This window comes from Diabrotica virgifera, chromosome 3, assembly GCF_917563875.1.
Source record: "Diabrotica virgifera virgifera chromosome 3, PGI_DIABVI_V3a".
Classification (NCBI taxonomy): Eukaryota; Metazoa; Arthropoda; class Insecta; order Coleoptera; family Chrysomelidae; genus Diabrotica; species Diabrotica virgifera.
In genome coordinates, this window is record NC_065445.1 from 193,136,784 (window position 1) to 193,159,739 (window position 22,956).

General features: G+C 31.4%; 1 protein-coding gene across 1 annotated transcript in view; it reads right to left on the bottom strand.

Moving 5' to 3' along the window:
• Window positions 1-22,956, bottom strand: part of LOC114330339 (regucalcin-like) — a 69,963-nt gene that overhangs the window by 14,342 nt on the left and 32,665 nt on the right. The window contains exon 3 of the mRNA XM_028279665.2: window positions 4,333-4,536. Within this exon, the coding sequence (XP_028135466.1) occupies window positions 4,333-4,536 (204 nt within the window). The remainder of the gene's footprint in view (window positions 1-4,332; window positions 4,537-22,956) is intronic.

Below are 22,956 nucleotides of genomic sequence, written 5' to 3' on the forward strand. Positions count from 1 at the left end.
TTTTCAATTAGAATACGGAGTGCAATCCAGCTCTCTGAATCGCGATTTTCGATTCTTATTGGAATCTCATCGGAGAGAGCGCAGGCTTGTTCTCCATATCCTAACTGACCAGCACCGAGAGCTCTTGTCACACATTGCAACTGAAACAAATAGGGTAGGTGACTAGCGTCATCTGGCAATTGAAAGATGAAGTTTAAAGTAATCTATTTAATTCAAATTCAAATTACGTATTAAATTTCGTTCTACAGGGTGTACGGTTTTGCCGAAACTACTAGCAAGATTGTAATGAAATTTGGTGGATTATTTTTCGAGTTTAACATTTTTTGACATAAAATTAAGAATTTTATATTCATCATTGGCGCGCGTATTAGCAGTGGTCTGAATTTTTTAAAGAAAAAAAAAGCAATTAAAAAGATTATAATAAAATACCGGAAAATGGAGATCCAGCCAACTAATTCTACTGTTCAAAAAAGGAGATAAAACAGCCAGAAACTACAGACGTATAAACTTGTTAAATACTGTCCTAAAATTTTACAAGGACTAATGAATCAGGTGATAAGTTTAGCAGACGAACAGCGGGAGAGAGAACATACAAATAGTAAACGCAGACCCGGAAAAAGAAGGAACGCTCATGGCTTCAAAACTTACGCCAATGGTTTGGACTAACATCGATCAAGGAATTCAGAAACGCCGCAAACAAAATTAAAATTGCTATGATGATGGCCAACGTCCGCAACGGACAAGAAGAATATGAACAACAGGGCTTTTGGACTGGAAAATGATGAGAGATGACAGGCGCGATCCTCCTAATGAAAGATAATAAATTGGCTGGCCTGGACGATATACGAACAGAACAAATAAAGAACTTTGGATAAAAAACCGTAGAGTGACTCGTAAAAATGATGAATTGCTACATCCGTATATTGCAAATCCCCAAATCTTCTGGAGGAAAAGTGGTTGCCCTCTTAAAACCAGGGAAGGATCCGGCGGATACAAAGAGTTTTAGACCTCTCCCTCTTGTGCCACCTTTTCAAGGCATTTGAAAGAATGATACTGAACCGGATCACTAAATCTGTGGAGACTAAAATTATTCCAGAACAAGCAGGATTCAGACCCGGAAAGTGCTGCTGCAGCCAAATTCTTAATCTCACCCAACATATTGAAGATGGTTTTGAACGGAAAGAAATAACAGGAGTAGCGTTCGTAGACCTAACTGCCGCCTATGACACAGTTAACCATCAACGGCTATTCGTAAAACTCTACGAAACTACAAATGATTTCCGACTAACAAGGTTAGCGAAATGTCTCCTCCAGAATAGACGCTACTACGTAACGTTCCAGTCCAAGAACGGCCGGTGGAGGGACCAAAAAATGGGTTCCCACAGAGAAGTGTCTTCGCGCTGATTCTATACAACATATACACCAATGACGGCAACGACCAACCCATAACCAACAAACAAGGCAGTTTATTTACACTGATGATACAGCTGTTTCAGCTCGGGGAAGAACGTTCAATGAAGTCGACGTGAAACTGACAGATAACCTGGGAGACTTAGCTCTATACTACTATGAAAACCATCTGAAACCCAATCCCACAAAAACCCAGGTATGTGCTTTCCACCTTAGAAACAAGCCTGTCCGAAGTCCGCTGGAGGTTAAATGGCGTGGTCGGATGCTGGAACACAACGAGACGCCAAAATACCTCGGCGTACGTCTGGATAGAACTCTGTCTTACCGATACTACTGTCAATATGTCAAGAAGAAAATAAGCACCAGAAATAATATCATCCGCAAGCTAACTAATACAAAATGGGGAGCACAACCACACACTCTCCGCAATTCTGCCTTAGCATTATGTTTTTTAGCAGCGGAGTTTGGAGCACCCGTATAGGCAAACTCTGCTCACGCAAAAAACGTCGACGTAGCTCTAAATGAAACGGTTCTTATAATATCCGGTTGCCTGAAACCGACACCTATCGAAGAGGTATACTCCATAGCTGGGATTGCTCCACCGCCTATCAGGAGGAAGGCCACGTCGTCAGCGGTAGAACGAAAAAAGCAGGAGACAGACCAAAGAAACCCCTTATATGTCCACCAAACTCAGCCAAGTAGACTAAGATCTCGGAAAAGCTTTCTAAAAACATCAAGATCCATCCCCGAGGCGCCAGAGATGCGTCGAATGATACCTATGGCAAGCGTCAGCTACCGCAACACATTTACCTCCCTCAGAGGAAATGGCTGCAGGACACAATTGACCATATCCAACTTGGAAAGCGCTAAACAGACTAACAACCGGCGTTTCACGTTGTGCTAGTAACCTAAAAAAATAGGGATACCAGGAGGACGATACCTGCGACTGTGGCGCGGTTCAGACCAGCCGGCATCGCTATCATGCACAGAGATGAGAGAGACCTGCACAAAAGAATACTTAATTTTAGCAAATGACAGGGCCATTTATGTGGCCAACCATTGGAAATACAGAATTTAAATTTTTGGTGCTCCGGACACGGAAAGTAAGTAAGTATTGACCAGAATTTTGTGTCTGATTGACTTGAAGAAAGCAATTGGCAGACTAAAACTCAAAGACGTAATCCATCTTATGTATAATAGAAAGTTTCCTTATCTATCTGTCTATCTAATTAGTCTTCTTCGTCCATCTTTGGACATAGGCCTCCCCAATCCTTTTCCATTCTTCTCTGTCTGTCGCTAGAGTTATCCACCTAGAACCCATGTGGTTCTTGACATCATCTTCCCATCTCATTTGTGGCCTTCCTCTGCTTTGTTTATATTCCCACGGTCTCCAATTTATAAGGATTTTGTTCCATCGGTCTTCTTTTTCTCTTATAATGTGTCCGGCAAATCTCCATTTCAATTTTGCAACTTCTTGTCTAACAACCCTAACTTTGGTTTTCTCTCTTATCCACTCGTTTCTCTTTTTATCCATTAGTTTTATGTGCAACATTTGCCTTTCCATTGCTCTTTGCGTTTTTATGATCTTGTCCATGTTTGCTTTTGTGAACGTCCAAATTTGGGAACCGTAAGTGAGAACAGGAAGTACGCATTCATTGTCTACCTTGGTCTTAAGATGTTGTGGATATCTGTTGTTCTTAAGGATGTAGCTTAGTTTGCCAAATGCCGCCCATGCCAGTCTAACTCGTCTTTTGATCTCTGCTGTTTGGTTTTCCTTGTTAAGTTTTATAATTTGACCCAGATATATATTTGTTCTATTTCATCTTGTGAACTTTCCCTAAATATCAAAACATCTATTAGAAAAATTACCAAAGCTACAAAATGGAAGTCAGAATATAGATGGACAACTTTCAGAACGTATAGACATAGGCAAGGGAATTAGACTATGGCTTTTCAATTTAATCGTGGATGAAATCATCAAAAATGTCAAAAAAGGAAGAGGGCATAGATTGGGACATAAAGAAGTAAAAGTACTCTGTTAGGCAGATGAAAAAATATTGATGGCATAAGATGAAGATAGTCTGCAAAGACCAGTCCACAGGTTTAACATAAGGGCAAAATAATTTAATATGATAATCTTATCTCAGAAAACTAAAATAATAATCCGCAAAGAACCAATAGATTTAAAATAGAAATCGATGACATCAGTATTGAACAAGTAATGGAAAGAAATATCTTAATAATACTATATGCCTAAGCCTACATATTAACACAGATGAAGTCAAGAATTTGTAAAGCCAACACAAAGACACAAAGACTATTGAAAATGACAAAGATGCGAGAACTGAGAGGAATTACAGAAAATACGTCGAGAGATCGAAAGAGCAATGAAGAAATTAGAAGAAAATGTAACGTACAATGTATAAATGAATGGACACTAAGTAGAAAAAAGGATAGAATAACCACATAAGCAGAATTGACATGCACATGGTCAAAGTATCAAGAGATAAATCACCAATCGGCAGAAGAAGTATCGAACGACCGCTCAAAAGATGGAGTGACAACCTTTCATAGAGGTATCAATATTTCAATGAACAAGCAGAATTGCTTGTAAAGAGGAAGAGAAAAAAGTTGTATGTTTGAACAAGAAATGTACCACTTACTTGTTACTGCTTAGTGTTTTGTGTTTGACTAGATATACTCTGCACTAGAATGTGGCAACACTGATTGTGAGAACGAGTTACATTGCCACTGTAGAATGACCAATGACTAAATGACTCAACGCGAATATGGTGCATTAGGTACCACCGGATAAGCAATGTTTCAATTTATAGTGCGAATACCTAATTGAAAGCTAAACAGTGTCTAGTATGTACAGGCTTTAACCTTAACCTATATTATTCTATTAAATAGCAAATTTACCTGACCACAACCTTCCAGTTTTGTCGCATTTGCCATCATTAAATACATGGGTTGTTCCTTTTTCTACTTCATAAAGAACTTTTGGTTGACCAACTTCAGAACTTTCACCATCCCATTTAATTAAACTGACAGTATTGTCTACAGTCACTACGAACTCATCACTTTTTCCTCGTACTGGTATAATAATGGATACATTGTGATTACCTAAAAATATTTGAGTATTTACTAAACGATAAAGAGGCCAATATCTCATCAAACTACAATCCGGAAACGCATTCTATTTTAAAAGACCAGAAAACGAAAGTCAACGAGGAGTAGGTTTTCTTATACCGGGTGTCCACTTATATTTTCCCCCATTTTAACTGGCTTCTTCTTAACGTGCCCTATCAAGTCCCCTTGACGTTGGCGATTAACATGGCGAAGCTGTGTCTGTCTCGAGTCTCGAGGTATAACTTCTAAACGACTTAAGATAGAAATACGCGGTTTTCACTGAAGTATTGTATGTGATGTTTTATTTCAGTAAAAGTTTTGTTTGAATGGATTGAATTTTTTTATAGCGCTTTTAAATAAAAAATGACGGATTTTTGAAAAAAAAACCGTTGTTGAATTTTTTTATTTAAACACCCAGTATATTTTTTTGCAAATTGAAAGAACGGTCATTTACCTATCCAGCGATATAAATTTTTTTAAAATCGGTTGTCAAATAACTGAGAAATTTATTTTTTAAGCGAGAGATGCAATGTGGAAATCACATAACATAATATCAAGTTGCTTAGTTATGTTATTTAGTTGTGATATCCGCTATTTAAAAATTAATTCCTCAGTCACTTGACAACCGCTTTTAAAAAACTTTATATCGCTGGATAGGTGAATGGCCATTCTTTAAATTTACAAAAAAATATACTGGGTGTTCCATTAAAAAAATTCATCAAAGTTTTTTTCAAAAATCAGCCATTTTTTTTAGTAATTGAAAGCGATATAAAAAACTCAATCCATTCATACAAAATTTTTACTAAAATTAAACATTTTAGAGAAAACCGCATATTTCTATCTTGGGCCGTTTAGAATATAGGCAGTTAAAATGGGGGAAAATATATGTGGACACCCGGTATATCCAAGTATATTAGCCAGTCCTTAATTATGGCAATGAACCAAAAGGACTAGCCATCATACTAAAAATGCAGACATTAATCAAAATAATTGTCCAAACATAATATAGAGATGTTCAAAATTATGGAACAATTTTAATTTCAAGTAAATTTAATAAAACATTTTTTCTTGGTAAATGGTATATTAGTTTAAAAAGCCCCTATAGGGTCACAAACATAAAAACAAAACGTTTTCGCTCTGTAACAAGAGCATCATCAGTGTTACAAGAACATGGTGAGCCACCCAAAAATACAAAGGTAAAAACCTTTTAAAAATAGACTAAAAGTCTTATATTATATGTGTTAACATCATAAAATCTACAGGATGGAAATAAATCCTATGGATATGGCCTTAGGACAACATATGACTGCCACACGTGGTAAGTGGGTTACTAGGTAACAATTAATTAGGTCATTATGTTAAAAGAGTTGAAAGACGACTTTCTTTCAACTCTTTCAACAGAGATACAATAATATAAATCAACAACAAAAAATTATTATGGAGGAAAATCAGAACATTTTATGAAGACTTAGGTATTAGAAGTTATTGAATAAATACGGTATACCCTAAGTATAGCAGACTTCATTTATTTCAACAATTATTAGTGAGCAAAATTCAAACAAAGGAAATATGGTAGGAAAATTTGAAATATCTTACAGAAAACAAAGAGGTGTATGCTTTCAAATTTCACAGAAGATGAGAGGTTTTGAATATTGAAACCCACCTTTGGCTCAGAAATACTTAGTGGCAAATATATCTACATACCACTACAATTAAGACACATATCTCAATGTTACCTGAAAAATTCTTTTATGTAATTTTATACTTATTCGTCCGACACCCTTTGGAAAAATAAAAAAATAATTAAATATTATAAATGTTTTTACACCTTTACAAATATTAAAATAAAATAAAAACAACTGCATAAAAAAATTTGAGACAAAAACAACTGTAACTACAAAAACATCCACCATCTACAACACAAGATTTAAAATCAAACTAGTCAGCTTTTTGATGGGGCTGGTGACTTCCGAGAATATCTTTGGCTGTAGAACAGTTCCGAATACTGATATGTAAGTACATACCTATTACAAAAAACTTTATGTGTATTTTGTTCATAAATATACCCTATTGTCAAGACTCCATCAACCCTTAAACACTTGGTTAGGATTGATGGTATGTAGTATTATATACCAAGCAATTTCCATTAGACTGTTCACTCCCAATAGCAGAATGTCTCAATATACACTGTATGGAATACTAAGTTCAATACTCCACAGTTGTTTTGTTTTATTGTATGTATTTTAATCAAAACCAAGACATATGCTTGTATAACAACTATTAAAAAACATACAAACTCTAAGATTGCGACTATTCACTCATTTCCTTAGTAAAAAATACATCTTAACTTAAAAAAAATAGAATTGAATAAAAAGGTTTGTGCGGTAGAAACGCAAAAAATAGTCGGTTTCTGCTCTGCTTATGTTGCATGAATGTATATGTACTGCCAAAAGTGTCATAAAGCACTGACAACAGACAAAAAAGGAGATAACCTATGTGGTATGTCATGAAGAAGATAAACTGTTCAAAACGTACCAAGTCCAAAAATTTCCAAGTCTAAAAGTACGTGAAGAAAAAACCAAATTTTAAAGGAGACCCAAAGGTGCGGTAGATGCCTATAAAGCCGTGTCCTCTCGGATAAATTTTACGTGCCTATTGAACTTATGGTTCGTCGTAAGAATTTGCGTCGCAAATTTATCTGCTCGACCATCGAAAATTTGTTTATCATTGGTTGTGCGCGTCTGCTCAGGTTATGTGGCGTAAATAACGTAACGTGCACACTGTAAACCCTATGCGACGTAAATCATTCGATCTTCGCTCAAATATTGACAACTGATGGAGCGTATGCGTTGTGTGCGTCGAAAAGTCTTGCTTTGTTGTGCAACGAACACGTCCACATTTACACAATTTACCTCAAGCACGCAAATATTTGCGATGAACTGCCGGTTCGTCGCAATTTTTTTCCAGTGAGGACGCGGCTTTTAACAAAAGAGAAGCATCGTGATATTTCTCTCATAAATGCGCACAATGTAATGGACAACATCATTCAATGCTACACATAGTACAAGGTCGGTATGTTAACAGAAGGATTTCTGAAAACAGATCACAAAATATACCCAATTAAAGTGTGTCTGAAGGTAGGTATGATAATGTCCCTGGATAACAGAAATAATTCTAAAAGCCTTTTTAGTCTAAGATCCGATATAAGGTCGAACTGCACCGATCTATTTAATGGAAAAAAATTATTTTATATGTAAATTAGTATGTTAAATATTATAAAAAACAAGGGGTGCCTGATATAATCCTGTTCTGACTATAATTAATTAATAATTAAAAAATGATTTTTTTGTATAAATTTGACTGACGTGTTTAACAAAAAAAATTAACACTATCGGTAAGTGCAAAGCCTATAGGATATGTAAAAATAGGGGTGCCTGTAAAAAGCCTGTTCTAAATGGGGGTTGCCTAATTTTTAAAATTTTACAGCGTCTACTAATGAATAAGTGAACATGTGTAAAACTTTGTTATTACTAATTTTATGAAAAAAAGTTATTCTTTATAAAAAGTTCTGCATGGTGTATATCCTATGATTCAACCATCAGATGTCATATTTTGTCAATCTTATACGATTTATGTCAAAAAATGTTAATTTCGGTCAATAGTGACTTCGGCCTTTCGAAAATTGTTATTATGAAACGGTATTAATAATCAAAAAATATGTATTAGTGCGCAATTACATCATTATAATTTAAAAAAAAATACAAATTTTTCTGAAATTAGATTCTAAACTTCATTTTTATTTCTTACAAGTAGAATAACTCTTTTATTATCAATTTGCGAAAAAAAAGCAATTGTTCATAAAGAGCTTTGAATTGTCTAAAACCTAAGGTGCAGCCATCATCAATTTTATAAATATTATACGGGGTATGTCAAAAAATCTGAATTTCGCTCGGGAAAAAAGTTATTCAGCATTAAAAATATGTTGCAATATAGAATTATATCCTTAAAATTGGAATATTCTGAAATATAAAAGTATGAAACAACTCTTTGGCAAAAACAACTCTTTATCAAAATTGGCAAAAAAGGAAAATCACTACCAAAACCTCGCAATATATGTAGGTACTTATATAATTACAAGTACTATGAAATATCCAATAATTTAGAAATATATTTATATTAGATTAATTAAAAAAACTGTAAACATTAAATATTGAAATATATTATAATATATTTTTCAATACAAATACGAAAATCGGTCAGGAATTTAGACATTTTTGACAACTTTTTTGAAAGAAACGTTCGATATTTCCATATATTTAGCTGTTGCCTGGAAACGAAAAATATCTGTAAGGAAATCTTATTTACTTACTGTAAGGAATAGTATACTGTACAACAAATGAGAAAAAACGACATATTTTTCACTAGCGCAGACATTTGTTGGCACGAGCCGAGGCACTAGGCGATGGCCGCAAATTAAGCGAGGGAGAAATATGTAATTTTCTCATGTGTTGTACACTGTACCTTTTCTATGGATGTGGTTTTATCAAGAGTTTAAACTTCAAATTTAATAATTTAGGTGCTTTTAGGTATATTATATGCATAAATTGAAATAAAATCATCACATTTCCGAGTTACTGTAGCCTTCTTTCTTTAATTGTAAGTTCAACTTTCTTCTCTTTACCTATTCTTCTCAGTACTTCATTGTCCGTAGCTCTATCTACCCAGGAAACCCTCACAATTCTTCTATAGGTCCACATTTCAAAGGCGTTAGTCGTCTCATTGTCTCCACATTTAACGTCCATGGTCCATAACTTATGGTTTTAAAAAATAAAATTCTTGTTGTACTGAATAAAATATCTTTAATAATTATTTTTTATTTTTTAATTTGAAATTTTTGACAACTGACATTGTTCATTTATATTTACATCCTTGAAAAAGATAAACGTTTCGAGTAACTATGTGCTGCTTTCTGGTTGCAATTTATAACGACATGTAAATGGTTTATTTATAAATATAATATATAATATATTTAAATATTTAATGTTTACAGTTTTTTGAATTAATCTAATATAAGTAAGTTTCCAAATTATTGGATATTTCATAGTACTTGTAATAATATATTGCGAGTTTTTGGCAGTGATTTTCCCCTTTTGCCAATTTTGCAAATTTTGCCGATTTTGCCAATAAATTTCGCTTAAGAGATTCTTTATACCTTTATATATTTTAGAATATTTCAAATTATAAGGATATTCTTCTATATTGCAACATATATTTAATACTAAATAACTTTTCTCCGGAGCGAAATGCAAATTTTTTTATATACCTCGTATAAAGTATATAAAATTGATGATGGCTGCACCTTAGGTTTTAGACAATCTAAAGCTATTTATAAACAATTGCTTTTTTTCGTTCGCAAAATTGATAATAAAAGAGTTATCCTACTTGTAAGAAATAAAAATGAAGTTTATAAATCGAATTTCAGAAAAATTTGCAATTTTTTTTAATTATAATGATGTAATTGCGCACTAAAACATATTTTTTGATTATTAATACCGTTTTATAATAACAATTTTCGAAAGGACGAAGTCACTCTTGGCCGAAATTAACATTTTTTGACATAACTCGTATAAGATTGATAAAATTTGACATCTGATGGTTGAATCATAGGACTTACATCATGCAGAACTTTTTATAAGGAATAACTTTTTTTCGTAAAATTAGTAATAACAAAGTTTTACACATGTTCAATTATCCATAAGGAGAAGCTGTAAAATTTTAAAAATTAGGCAACCCCCATTTAGAACAGGCTTTTTACAGACAACCCTATTTTTACATATCCTATAGGCTTTGCACTTACCGATAGTGTTAATTTTTTTTTGTTAAACACGTCAGTCAAATTTATAAAAAAAATCATTTTTTAATTACTAATTAATTATAGTCAGAACAGGATTATATAAGGCACCCCTTGTTTTTATAATGTTTAACATACTAATTTACATATAAAATAATTTTTTTCCAAATAAACAGATCGGTGCAGTTCGACCTTATATCGTATCCTCTACTATTTACTTTCACAAAAATATTCCATTATTTCGGAGACAACTTTAGCGTTCTTCGTGTAATACAACAGATTGAGCACATTATTACAGAGGTGCTATATTTCTAGATTATCGTTGCAGCCTAACAGTTAAACGGAAGTATTTCTAAACACGTAAAAATCCAACTTTGAACTGAAATGAATTGAATGAGAAAAAAATGGACAGATATTAATAAAAATTCAATTCAATAAAAAAAATTTCAACACCCTTTAAAATTAGTCGCTAGAATAAAATAAATTGTTTTTGTCGGACAAAAAAGAGTAGGACAAAAGATCGTCGAGTCACACCCGCAAGATGTCAATCTTGCACGGTGCAGTTTTGTTATTTCAAAACTATTACCTAATTTTCAATTGAAAGTATTGATAATTAATTACTGAAGATTGTCGATCTGTTGTCCGACAAAATTTCAGCCTCGTTTCGTTAATCAGACAACGTAAATTGGTTAATTATGGCAGGTTATGTTTTGCGAAAAAACATTCGGACACGAATAACAAGAGTAATAGATTGCCCTTTAGCCAAATATAGCACTGTCCATTGTATTAGATAGCCAGTCCAACAAATTAATTTCAAAACTTTTTATACCGTAACCATCTCGGTACTAGACACATTGAGCTAATACAGCCCTGGACCCTCCACTTATTGTGTTGTTTACTTTTATGTCTAGAACCTCAGAAAATGTATAGCAACCGAATATAAACATAGACTAATTATCTAATTATTAGACGTTTCATATCCAAACAAAGCGTTGTAATAATAGACCAGGGTAATAAGCTAGGAATAGACCATGTTCGGGACACTCAAAGATCCAGGTAGCTAACTGCTTTTTTAGTTATTGTATACCTATAGGATGAAAACCTACCTGTTTCCTGCCTAGAGTTTGCGTCCGTTTTTAATTATTAACAATTTAGTGCAACAATCGCGATTTTTTCGATTTTTTGCACCCCATTCAAAACCTAAATAGTTGACATAAAATTACAAAATTTAATTTTTTAGAACATTAAAAACCCTTCAAAATGCCGATTTTTAAAAGTTAAAAAGTTAATTTGTTGCTACGAAAACTGCAAAATAAGTGAAAATCGTTATTTGTTAATAACTTTTACAAAAACTAACTTAGAACTTTAGTGTTTCACCCAAAGTTGGCTATTGGGGTACTTAAAAAATCCTCAAAATTTGAGACCGATCCATTAATTAGTTTATGAGTTATTCTAATTGTTTATCCCAGAGACCTTTATTTTGCAATAACATAAGACAGAAAATAATGAAGATAGGGCAATTCTGAGTATGCCAAATGAAAGTAGAAAACTGATACTATCAAAATTTACTAAAAAAACGATAAAAAGATTATCTAATATAGTCAAAAATCCTAATGCCAAAGTGAAATTTTGTAGTTTAAAAACATTTAGAATAACTTTAAAAATATTGTCTGTAGAAAAAGTCATTTTAGATATTTGAAAAGCTGGTATTTTACACGAATTTTTAAAAATGTAGTTTAATTGGTGACTAGTCGTGGTAAGTGAAGGGGGAGCTGGGAGCCGACAAATGCACGAGTTTCTAAAACTATGAAAAGCAACTTAAAACTACTATCATTTTCTATATCAAGGGATCTACTGAATATATTTTGATCGTTCTTTTTTTAATTTGCATGTAATTTTTCTGTATATTACAAATATGCAATTTGTCTAGACATTTATTAATTAATAAACAGTGTCATTTATTTAAACAATTTTTGAAAAAATAATTTTTTCCCAAAACTCCATGATTTTAATCATACTATCCCTATTAATCATAGAAAATTTAAGGTATACTTTAATAAATAAATTATCTTCAATAAATAATTATCTAATAAAAATCATTTGTTTATTAAAGTGTACTTTAACTTTTTCTGTGATCATTAATGATACTATGATTAAAAAAATTGATTTTTGTAAAAAAAATATTTTTTCAAGAATTGTTTAAACAAATTAGACTGTTTATTAATTAATACATTTATAAACAAATTGCATATTTATAATGTACGTAAAAATTACATACCAATTAAAAAAGAAAGATCAAAATCCATTGAGTTGATCCGGAGATACAGCCAATTATATTCGTTTGAAATTGCTTTTTTGGGTATTTTAACTCGCTGGATTTGTAGATTCTTCCTAGTAATCGTTTGCACTATATTTTTGAAAAATCGTAGAGGTTGCTGTGAAGGTTTAATGTTTGTGCAATTTTTTTAAGAAAAAATACAAATAATTTAAGAAAAAATAGCTGTGAATTAAAAAAACATATGGCTAACTTTGTCCCAAATGAGCTCAGGCTAAATTTTTTGATTTGAAAATTCGTGTTAAAATACTATCTTTTCGAATACATAAAAAGATTGTTTCTACGGACAACATTTTTAAAGTTATTCTAAATGTTTATAAAGTACAAAATTTTAAAAATTTGGCATTAGGATTTTTTAGTATGTTAATTATTTTTTATCTTTTTTTAATACATTCTGATATAATCACTCTTCTATTGGTCTCTGGGATAAACAAATAGAATAACTCTTAAACTAATTAATGGATCGGTCTCAAATTTTGAGGGTTTGTTAAGTACCCCAATGTCCAATTGTCCAACTTTGGGTGAAATACTAAAGTTCTAAGGTAGTTTTAGTAAAAGTTATTAACAAATAACGATTTTTTACTTATTTTGCAGTTTGCGTAGCAACAAATTAACTTTTTAACTTTCAAAAATCGGCATTTTGAAGGTTTTTCAATGTTCTAAAAAATTGAATTTTGTAATTTTATGTCAACTATTTACTTTTTGAATGGAGTGCAAAAAATCGAAAGAATCGCAATTTTTGCACCAAATTGTTAATAATTAAAAAACGGACGCGAACTCTAGGCAGGAAACAGGTAGGTTTTCTTCCTATAGGTCTACAATAACTAAAAAAGTAATCAGCTACCTGGATCTGGGAGTGTCCCGAGAAAATCCTTATTACCCTGGACTATAAAGCATCTACACTAGAGTACTAGAGGTATGTGATTTGTGACGATACCGACAAAGTACAAGTAGACTACCACTGTTTAAAAAGAATTTTGTTTTTTTACAAGTTTGCGTTTTTTGTAGTTGCAAAATTACTTCTTTAATAGATTATTTAAATGTTAAAAAATTAAAATTATGACTTTTGTAATCGCGATCACGAAACATAACCTGCCATAATTAACATATTTAAGTTGTCAGACTAACGAAACGAGACGGTAAAAGTCGGACAAGAAATCGACAATCCTTAAGAATTAATTATTAATACTTTTAATTGAAAATTAAGAGTTTTGTAAAAACAAAACTGTACCGCGCTGACATTTTGCGGGTGACATTTTGAGGGTGTCGGACTCGACGATCGCGCCCTCTTTTTTGTCCGACAAAAATAATTTATTTTATTTTAACGCAAAATCTTTTAACTAAAATTAAAAATTATAGTTTTGCAATAACAAAACATAACCGAGCTTGAGCTACAGGTTTAGGCGTAGGGCGTGCGGAAACGCGTCCAACCTGCACTCTGAAATGTTTCAGAAAGTGATAGACTCGTTCAAACGAAGCAGTTAAAACCATTTTTAAGACTTTTATAATCATTTTCAAAAAAGGACGATGTACTGTGGATTAAACGTCTTTTGCTGTTAAAAATATTATTGTCCTTTTCATGATCATTTTTCAGTGCGTAACAAATGATAGGAAAAAGGGTAAGTCCGTGATAATACACATTTATGACATTTATTCTAACATGACATTTTAGTTAAATCTGACAGTTGTCACATTTTATTTTCAATTTGGAATAAAAACAAATCAAATGTGTTTCTTGCATTTATAAAATGGTATTTTCTTTGATTTGTATAGTCTTCTAAATTATACAGATTATATTTGTAATATTATGATCTAATTTAAAAAAAATTATTTTTTTATTATGGCGCCATCTATCGACAACTAGAATAACTAGAAGAAATGTTATAAAAATGTCACCGACGAAATGTAATCACCGACGTGCCTTTTTCTGTCACATACAATTTAATGCGTTAGAAAGAAATCGAAAAACTGTGACGCACTGAGAGATGATCACGAGAAATACTGTACTATACAGATTTTTAAAATATACACGGTGAGTCATGAGGAAGTGTACATACTCCTACCTCGTATAGAGGTCCTATGGGGAATAACAAATGACCATTAAAAAGTGTCTGGTCCCATTGTTTAATAATATACAGGGCGAGTTTCGCATTTTGACAGAAATTTATACTCGTCATAATTTCTGAACGGTCAGATCGATGTGTCTCTTATTTTGGTCAATCGTTACACTATTACCACCTAATCAACTGATTTATTCAAACTAGAAAAAATCAGGTTCGGCTTTAAAAAATTAGTTCGTTTGGGTCTTAGAACAAATTTCACCCTGTATACGCTTTTTGAAAATTCTAATATGAATTTTACAAATTAGACAAATAGGCAATTAAAATGGCATACTTATTTTTCCCCATATGATTAATTAATTTTTTATAAAAAAATCAAATTTAACTATGAATTAAAAGTTTGTAGATAAGGACACACCATTAAGTTTGATAAAAATAAAAAACTTAAAGATAAAACCCATAACTAAATTAAAATTCATGGTGACGTTTCAATTATTACTTTAATCATCGTCAGAATAATAAGTTTCTTAAGCGGATGCTTTAAAATAATTTTAAAGGAACAAACAATAATTAATGAAAACGTAAAAACAATCATTGGGTTAAGTCAATAATTTCAAACACGCCATGTCTTGTTGCGTGTTTAAGGGTGGCTTCAAAAGAAATATGGATAATGCTTCCTTGATGCTGAGTTCCGTTGGAGAACTTGCATGACCAATGATTGAGAAGTCCTTACGACTAATAGGGTGGTCAGAATCAGTCATATGTTGGAATACCGCTGAATTTGGAACTGTTCTTGATCGTCTTTCTAAGTGAGGAGTGACACCTAAGTGTTCGCAACATCTGACATTAAAGTGACGTCGAGTCTTCCCGACGTACGTAGCTGCACAGCTACTACATTTGAATTAACAATCGCATCTAACATTTATACCAATTCAAATGTAGTAGCTGTGCAGCTACGTACGTCGGGAAGACTCGACGTCACTTTAATGTCAGATGTTGCGAGCACTTAGGTGTCACTCCTCACTTAGGAAGACGATGAAGAACAGTTCCAAATTCAGCGGTATTCCAACATATGACTGATTCTGACCACCCTATTAGTCGTAAGAACTTCTCAATCATTGGTCATGCAAGTTCTCCAACGGAACTCAGCATCAAGGAAGCATTATCCATATTTCTTTTGAAGCCACCCTTAAACACGCAACAAGACATGGCGTGTTTGAAATTATTGACTTAACCCAATGATTGTTTTTACGTTTTCATTAATTATTGTTTGTTCCTTTAAAATTATTTTAAAGCATCCCCTCAAGAAACTTATTATTCTGACGATGATTAAAGTAATAATTGAATCGTCACCATGAATTTTAATTTAGTTATGGGTTTTATCTTTAAGTTTATTATTTTTATCAAAATTAAAAGTTTGGTAAAGTAAACCATAGATTTAAAAAAATTAACTTTTATTACAACAATTAATTTTTTTTAAACAAATATTTAATTTCTGTTACCACCCAATCAACTGATTTATTCAAACTAGAAAAAAATCAGGTCCGGCTTTAAAAAATTAGTTCGTTTGGGTCTTCGAAAAAATTTCACCCTGTATACCTTTTTTGAAAACTCTAATATAAATTTTACAAATTAGACAAATAGGTAATTAAAATGACATATTTATTTTTTCCCCACATGGTAACTTATTTTTTTTTATAAAAAAATCAAATTTGACTATGAATGATAATTAAAAGTTTGGTAAAGTGAACCATAGATTTAAAAAAATTTACTTTTATTACAAAAATTAATTTTTTTTGAACAAATATTTAATTTATGTTACCACCCAATCAACTGATTTATTCAAACTAAAAAAAAATCAGGCCCAGATTTAAAAAAATTTTTCGTTTTGGTCTTAGAAAAAAATTCACCCTGTATACGCTTTTTGAAAACTCTAATATAAATTTTACAAATTAGACAAGTAGGCAATTAAAACGGCATATTTATTTTTTCCCCACACGATTACTTAATTTTTATTAAAAAATCAAATTTGACAAAACCGGAATTTTAACCTTAAAATGAAAAAAAAATGAAATCACGGTTTAACTCGCTACAACGTTCCATTTAATTTTTTTTTTCTGAAATTTTTACAGCACATATCTCTTACCATGGTGAAGACTATGAAAATTGTTGTAGACTTTCAGTCATCTTCTCGTAAAAGTTATGAATTTTTAAAAATAAAAGGTGCAGATTCGTTAATTGCAAAGTTAAATCGCAAAAATTAAGTGAAAAAATTTTAAATTTATCTATTTGATCACGTCTATGTTAAACTATAGAGTCCAAAGAGAAGTGTTATGTTTTAGATCTAGACGTGTTATAGAAAAAAAAAAATGGTGAAAATAATTAATTTTAAGAAAAACGTTGTTTATTTTTTTTTATTTTTATGGTAAAATTGCGATTTTGACAAATTTAATTTTTTAATAAAAAATTAAGTAATCGTATGAGGAAAAAAATAAATATGCTATTTTAATTGCCTATTTGTCTAATTTTTAAAATTCATATTAGAGTTTTCAAAAAGCGTATACAGGGTGAAATTTTTTCTAAGACCCAAACGAACTAATTTTTTAAAGCCGGACCTGATTTTTTTCTAGTTTTAGTAAATCAGTTGATTGGGTGGTAACATAAATCAAATATTTGTTTAAAAATTAATTTTTATAATAAAAGTTAATTTTTTTAAATCTATGGTTCACTTTACCAAACTTTTAATTCATAGTCAAATTTGATTTTTTTATAAAAAAATTAAGTAATCGTGTGGGGAAAAAATAAATATGCCATTTTAATTGCCTATTTGTATAATTTGTAAAATTAATATTAGAGTTTTCAAAAAGCGTATACAGGGTGAAATTTTTTCTAAGACAAAAACGAACTAATTTTTTAAAGCCGGACCTGATTTTTTTCTAGTATGAATAAATCAGTTGATTAGGTGGTAATAGTGTAACGATTGACCAAAATAAGAGACACATCGATCTGAACGTTCAAAAATTATGACCAATAAAATTTTCTGTCAAAATGCGAAACTCGCCCTGTATATTATTAAATAATGGGAGCAGACACTTTTTAATGGTCATTTGTTATTCCCCATAGGGGCCTCTATACGAGGTAGGAGTATGTACAGTTCCTCATTACTCACCCTGTATGCTTTTTCTCATGAAGATCTTTCAGTGCGTCACAGTTTTTCGATTTATTTCTAACGCGTTAAATTGCATGTGACAGAAAAGAACGCACGTCGGTGATTACATTTCGTCGGTGACATTTATAACATTTATTCTAGTTGTCAATAGATGGCGCTATAATGGAAATAAAAATTATTTTCGAATTATATAATATATCCACGAATATTATCTGTACAATTTATAAGACTATACAAATCAAAGAAAATACAATTTTGTAAATGCAATAAACATAATTGATTCGTTTTTATGCCAAATTGCAAATAAAATTTGACAACTGTCAGATTTAACTAAAATGTCATGTCACTAAAATGTATATTATCACGGACTTACCTTTTTTTCTATCATTTGTGACGCACTGAAAAATGCTCATGAAAAGAAGCATAGTAAAATAATTTACAATTAGGTAGTTTAAATTGGCGATACTTTTCTAAAAAATATAAATTCCTTAGTTAATTTCTTGGAGTAGTAATTTAGTAGTATTTAAACTTTTATATATATAAATTTTATATATTAACTTTTATATATATTTTTTATAGTAATTTATACTTTTCTAAAAAATATAAATTCCTTAGTTAATTTATAATGGAGTCACTGAAGGTTTTCACCTCCGATTTCGTTGAACTTTCATCGATTTTCATGAAAATTGGTGAGTAGTTAGACGATACTTCAAGGAACAAAGGTGATATGATGCCAACTTGCGCTTTTACCCTGGGGGTGGATGCCACCCCTTCTCGGGAGTGAAATTTTTTTTATTAAAAATAATACCAGAAATCGATAGAGGAGCAACTTATAAGCAACATTTGTTATATAAAGTTATTAAAATAATTCAATAATTTTTGAGTTATTAAATATCAAAAATTTTATTTTTTCTTTAAAAAATGCATCTTTAAAGCCGTTTTTCGCGTATTACTCAAAAACTATAACCTTTTTTAAAAAAGCTATTATTGTCAAAATTAAAGATAATAAAAAATTTAATACACTCCCCACTTAAAGAACTAAACTCATGTTATTTCAAAGTGAGTTATGTGTAATTGAATGTATATTTTTTTCGACGAGTACTCAAATCTAAGTATTCAAGCTTACATAACGGGAAAACGATGCATTTTATATAGGTAATATAACTTGTTAAGCACTTGTCAAAGTCTAACAATAAAAAACTGAAAACGTTTGTTTTCTATACTTCCACAAAATTTATTATATCTAAGTGACTACAGCTGTTTCGGCGGAGTGCCTTTCTCAAGTAATATAGTTTACAATGTGTTTGCCTTTTTAATCTTCAACTGAAGAGGTTGAGGAGTGGGGAGCTGTTTGTCTCGAGTTGGTCATTCAGAATTATATCTGTATTTTTCAGTTTATTAATTTCCATAGATTCTAAAAAAGATAGCTTAAGGCCTTTATTTTGAATATGTAGAATTTTAAACTCTTCATTGAAAGAATGATTATGATCTAGAAGGTGAAGTGCGTATGTAGAAGTGTCTGTTTTTCTATTGTTGAATGCCCTTTTGTGTTCTGCTATCCGTTTGTCAAAAGTTCTGCCAGTTTGACCGATGTACGTTTTCGGACAGTCACCACAAGTTAGTTTGTACACACCACTCTGTAGTTGCTTTCTCTTTCGGCTTTTATTGTTCTTAATATATTTGCTTAAGTTGTTGTTAGTTCTGAAAGCTGGTGTTATTCCTTTCTTTTTTATGTATCTGGCTATTGTTGTTGTTATCTTGCCAGTATATGTGAGAGAGCAGAAGGTACTGGGTTCTTTCTGTGGTGGTGGATACACTAATTTCAGGGCTTTCTTATGGAGTTTTTGGTTTAAAATTTTGTTAACTGTTTGTTCGTTATAGCCGTTGTTTACTGCTATTTGTTTAATGATGTTTAGTTCTATTTCGAAGTTATTTTTTGTCATGGGAATTTCTGTCAGTCTATGTATCATGCTATGGTAGGCTGCTAATTTGTGTTGTGTAGGATGGGATGATGAATTGTGTATAGTTGTGTCAGTATGGGTAGGTTTATGATATATGGAGAACTCATGTTTGTTGTGTAGTCTGGAAATCGTTACATCTAGAAAGTTTATAGTTATTCTGTTCTGTTTCTACTGTAAACTCAATATTATTATGAAGTGAATTAATATATGATAGAAATTGGTCAAGTTGTCTGTTAGTTCCTGTAAAGCATACTAGTATATCATCCACGTATCTCCACCAATATAAGAACTGTTTAAATACGGGATGATTAGAAATTGTTGTTTCAAGTTGGTTCATAAATATATCTGATAGCAATGGGCTTAGAGGATTACCCATAATAAGTCCTGCACTGTTGTTTGTGTATATTTGATTATTGAATTCAAAATAGTCTTGATTTATGCAAATTTCACACCTTCTTGAAATTTGCATAAATCAAGACTATTTTGAATTCAATAATCAAATATACACAAACAACAGTGCAGGACTTATTATGGGTAATCCTCTAAGCCCATTGCTATCAGATATATTTATGAACCAACTTGAAACAACAATTTCTAATCATCCCGTATTTAAACAGTTCTTATATTGGTGGAGATACGTGGATGATATACTAGTATGCTTTACAGGAACTAACAGACAACTTGACCAATTTCTATCATATATTAATTCACTTCATAATAATATTGAGTTTACAGTAGAAACAGAACAGAATAACTCTATAAACTTTCTAGATGTAACGATTTCCAGACTACACAACAAACATGAGTTCTCCATATATCATAAACCTACCCATACTGACACAACTATACACAATTCATCATCCCATCCTACACAACACAAATTAGCAGCCTACCATAGCATGATACATAGACTGACAGAAATTCCCATGACAAAAAATAACTTCGAAATAGAACTAAACATCATTAAACAAATAGCAGTAAACAACGGCTATAACGAACAAACAGTTAACAAAATTTTAAACCAAAAACTCCATAAGAAAGCCCTGAAATTAGTGTATCCACCACCACAGAAAGAACCCAGTACCTTCTGCTCTCTCACATATACTGGCAAGATAACAACAACAATAGCCAGATACATAAAAAAAAGAAAGGAATAACACCAGCTTTCAGAACTAACAACAACTTAAGCAAATATATTAAGAACAATAAAAGCCGAAAGAGAAAGCAACTACAGAGTGGTGTGTACAAACTAACTTGTGGTGACTGTCCGAAAACGTACATCGGTCAAACTGGCAGAACTTTTGACAAACGGATAGCAGAACACAAAAGGGCATTCAACAATAGAAAAACAGACACTTCTACATACGCACTTCACCTTCTAGATCATAATCATTCTTTCAATGAAGAGTTTAAAATTCTACATATTCAAAATAAAGGCCTTAAGCTATCTTTTTTAGAATCTATGGAAATTAATAAACTGAAAAATACAGATATAATTCTGAATGACCAACTCGAGACAAACAGCTCCCCACTCCTCAACCTCTTCAGTTGAAGATTAAAAAGGCAAACACATTGTAAACTATATTACTTGAGAAAGGCACTCCGCCGAAACAGCTGTAGTCACTTAGATATAATAAATTTTGTGGAAGTATAGAAAACAAACGTTTTCAGTTTTTTATTGTTAGATAAAATGAACTTCCATCAAGTAACGGTCGAATCCATCAATTACTTGTCAAAGTACTTCGGAATACCTATCAATTGAGTTTCAGTAGAAATTAATGGCATCAAAATTAAGCAAGTTATGATGAAAATAAGAGAAACCTTTCGATTTTTTTAGGAAAAAGTGAAAATGAAACATACGCCATTTCCACAAAAATTAAAATGTGTAGTAATCCTCACACGAATTTCTTTAGGTTAACATAGTTAATGATTTCAACAATTTTGACCGGTTTAGAATGCATATTTTTGAAAAATATATATTATGATTTAAAAAAATCAGAATTTTTAAACTTATCGTACTTTTCATATTCTTTTGATAATAACTCCAAAAATACTCTACCCATTTTACCATTTCCGTATAGTAAAAAATAACCGAGATAGAAACGTTTAATATTTTAATTTTCCTGCGAGAACCGTGTAACCGGGGCCATTTAACCTTTTATTTTTAAAAAAAGTAACAGGTCTAAAAGACTAGTTTTGACGTTTTTTAATAGCTCTTCGAGTCAACTTTTAATTAGTTTTTAGGTGAACCTTATGTCTTAAAAATTAACGGAGTTATTTACAAAAAAACAATAACAATATTTGGAAAAATTTTAAAAGATACATTTGAAACATTTTTGGTGCATAAATTTTAATGATATCAACTTGTTCGAGAGCTTATTTGATAGATATTTCTATGAGCTTTGACAAATTTTTAAGAAGTTTATGTTATAAAATGCACCATTTTCCCGGTATTTAAGCTTGAATACTTAGATTTGGGTACTCGACGAAAGAAATATACATTCAATTACCTATAACTCACTTTTACTTAACATTGAAAGGTTTTTCTAATAATAGTCCAGGGCGCATCTGTTTTGAGATGGACGTTGAGAGGTGACTCAAATTTTTTTGCAGAAATTGCTTGAAAATAAATCAAATAATAATATTTGAGTTATCCTCCCTCTCAAAAAGGTCCGGAACATTGTTTAAATAATCAAAATGTCAAAAAATTAAGGAAATATTCGATTTTTTTCTTCGTTTTTTGATTATAACTTTAAAAGTATTCACTTTCGAGAAAAGTTGTACCAACATAAAAGTTGCGTAATAAAATTTACTACAATATAGAATTGGTTAAAAATTTAAAAAATAGTCACCCTAGTTGAAAAATAGCAATAATTGCGAAAAAACCATACAAAAACAAGTATTCGCATTTTACGTTTTTCAACAATTTATGCTACACTTAGGACCTTCATATTTCACCCAGAAAAACTTTATGATACAGTAAAACAACGCTATAAATTTCATTAAGATCGGTTCCACAGATCTTGCAAAATAAATTT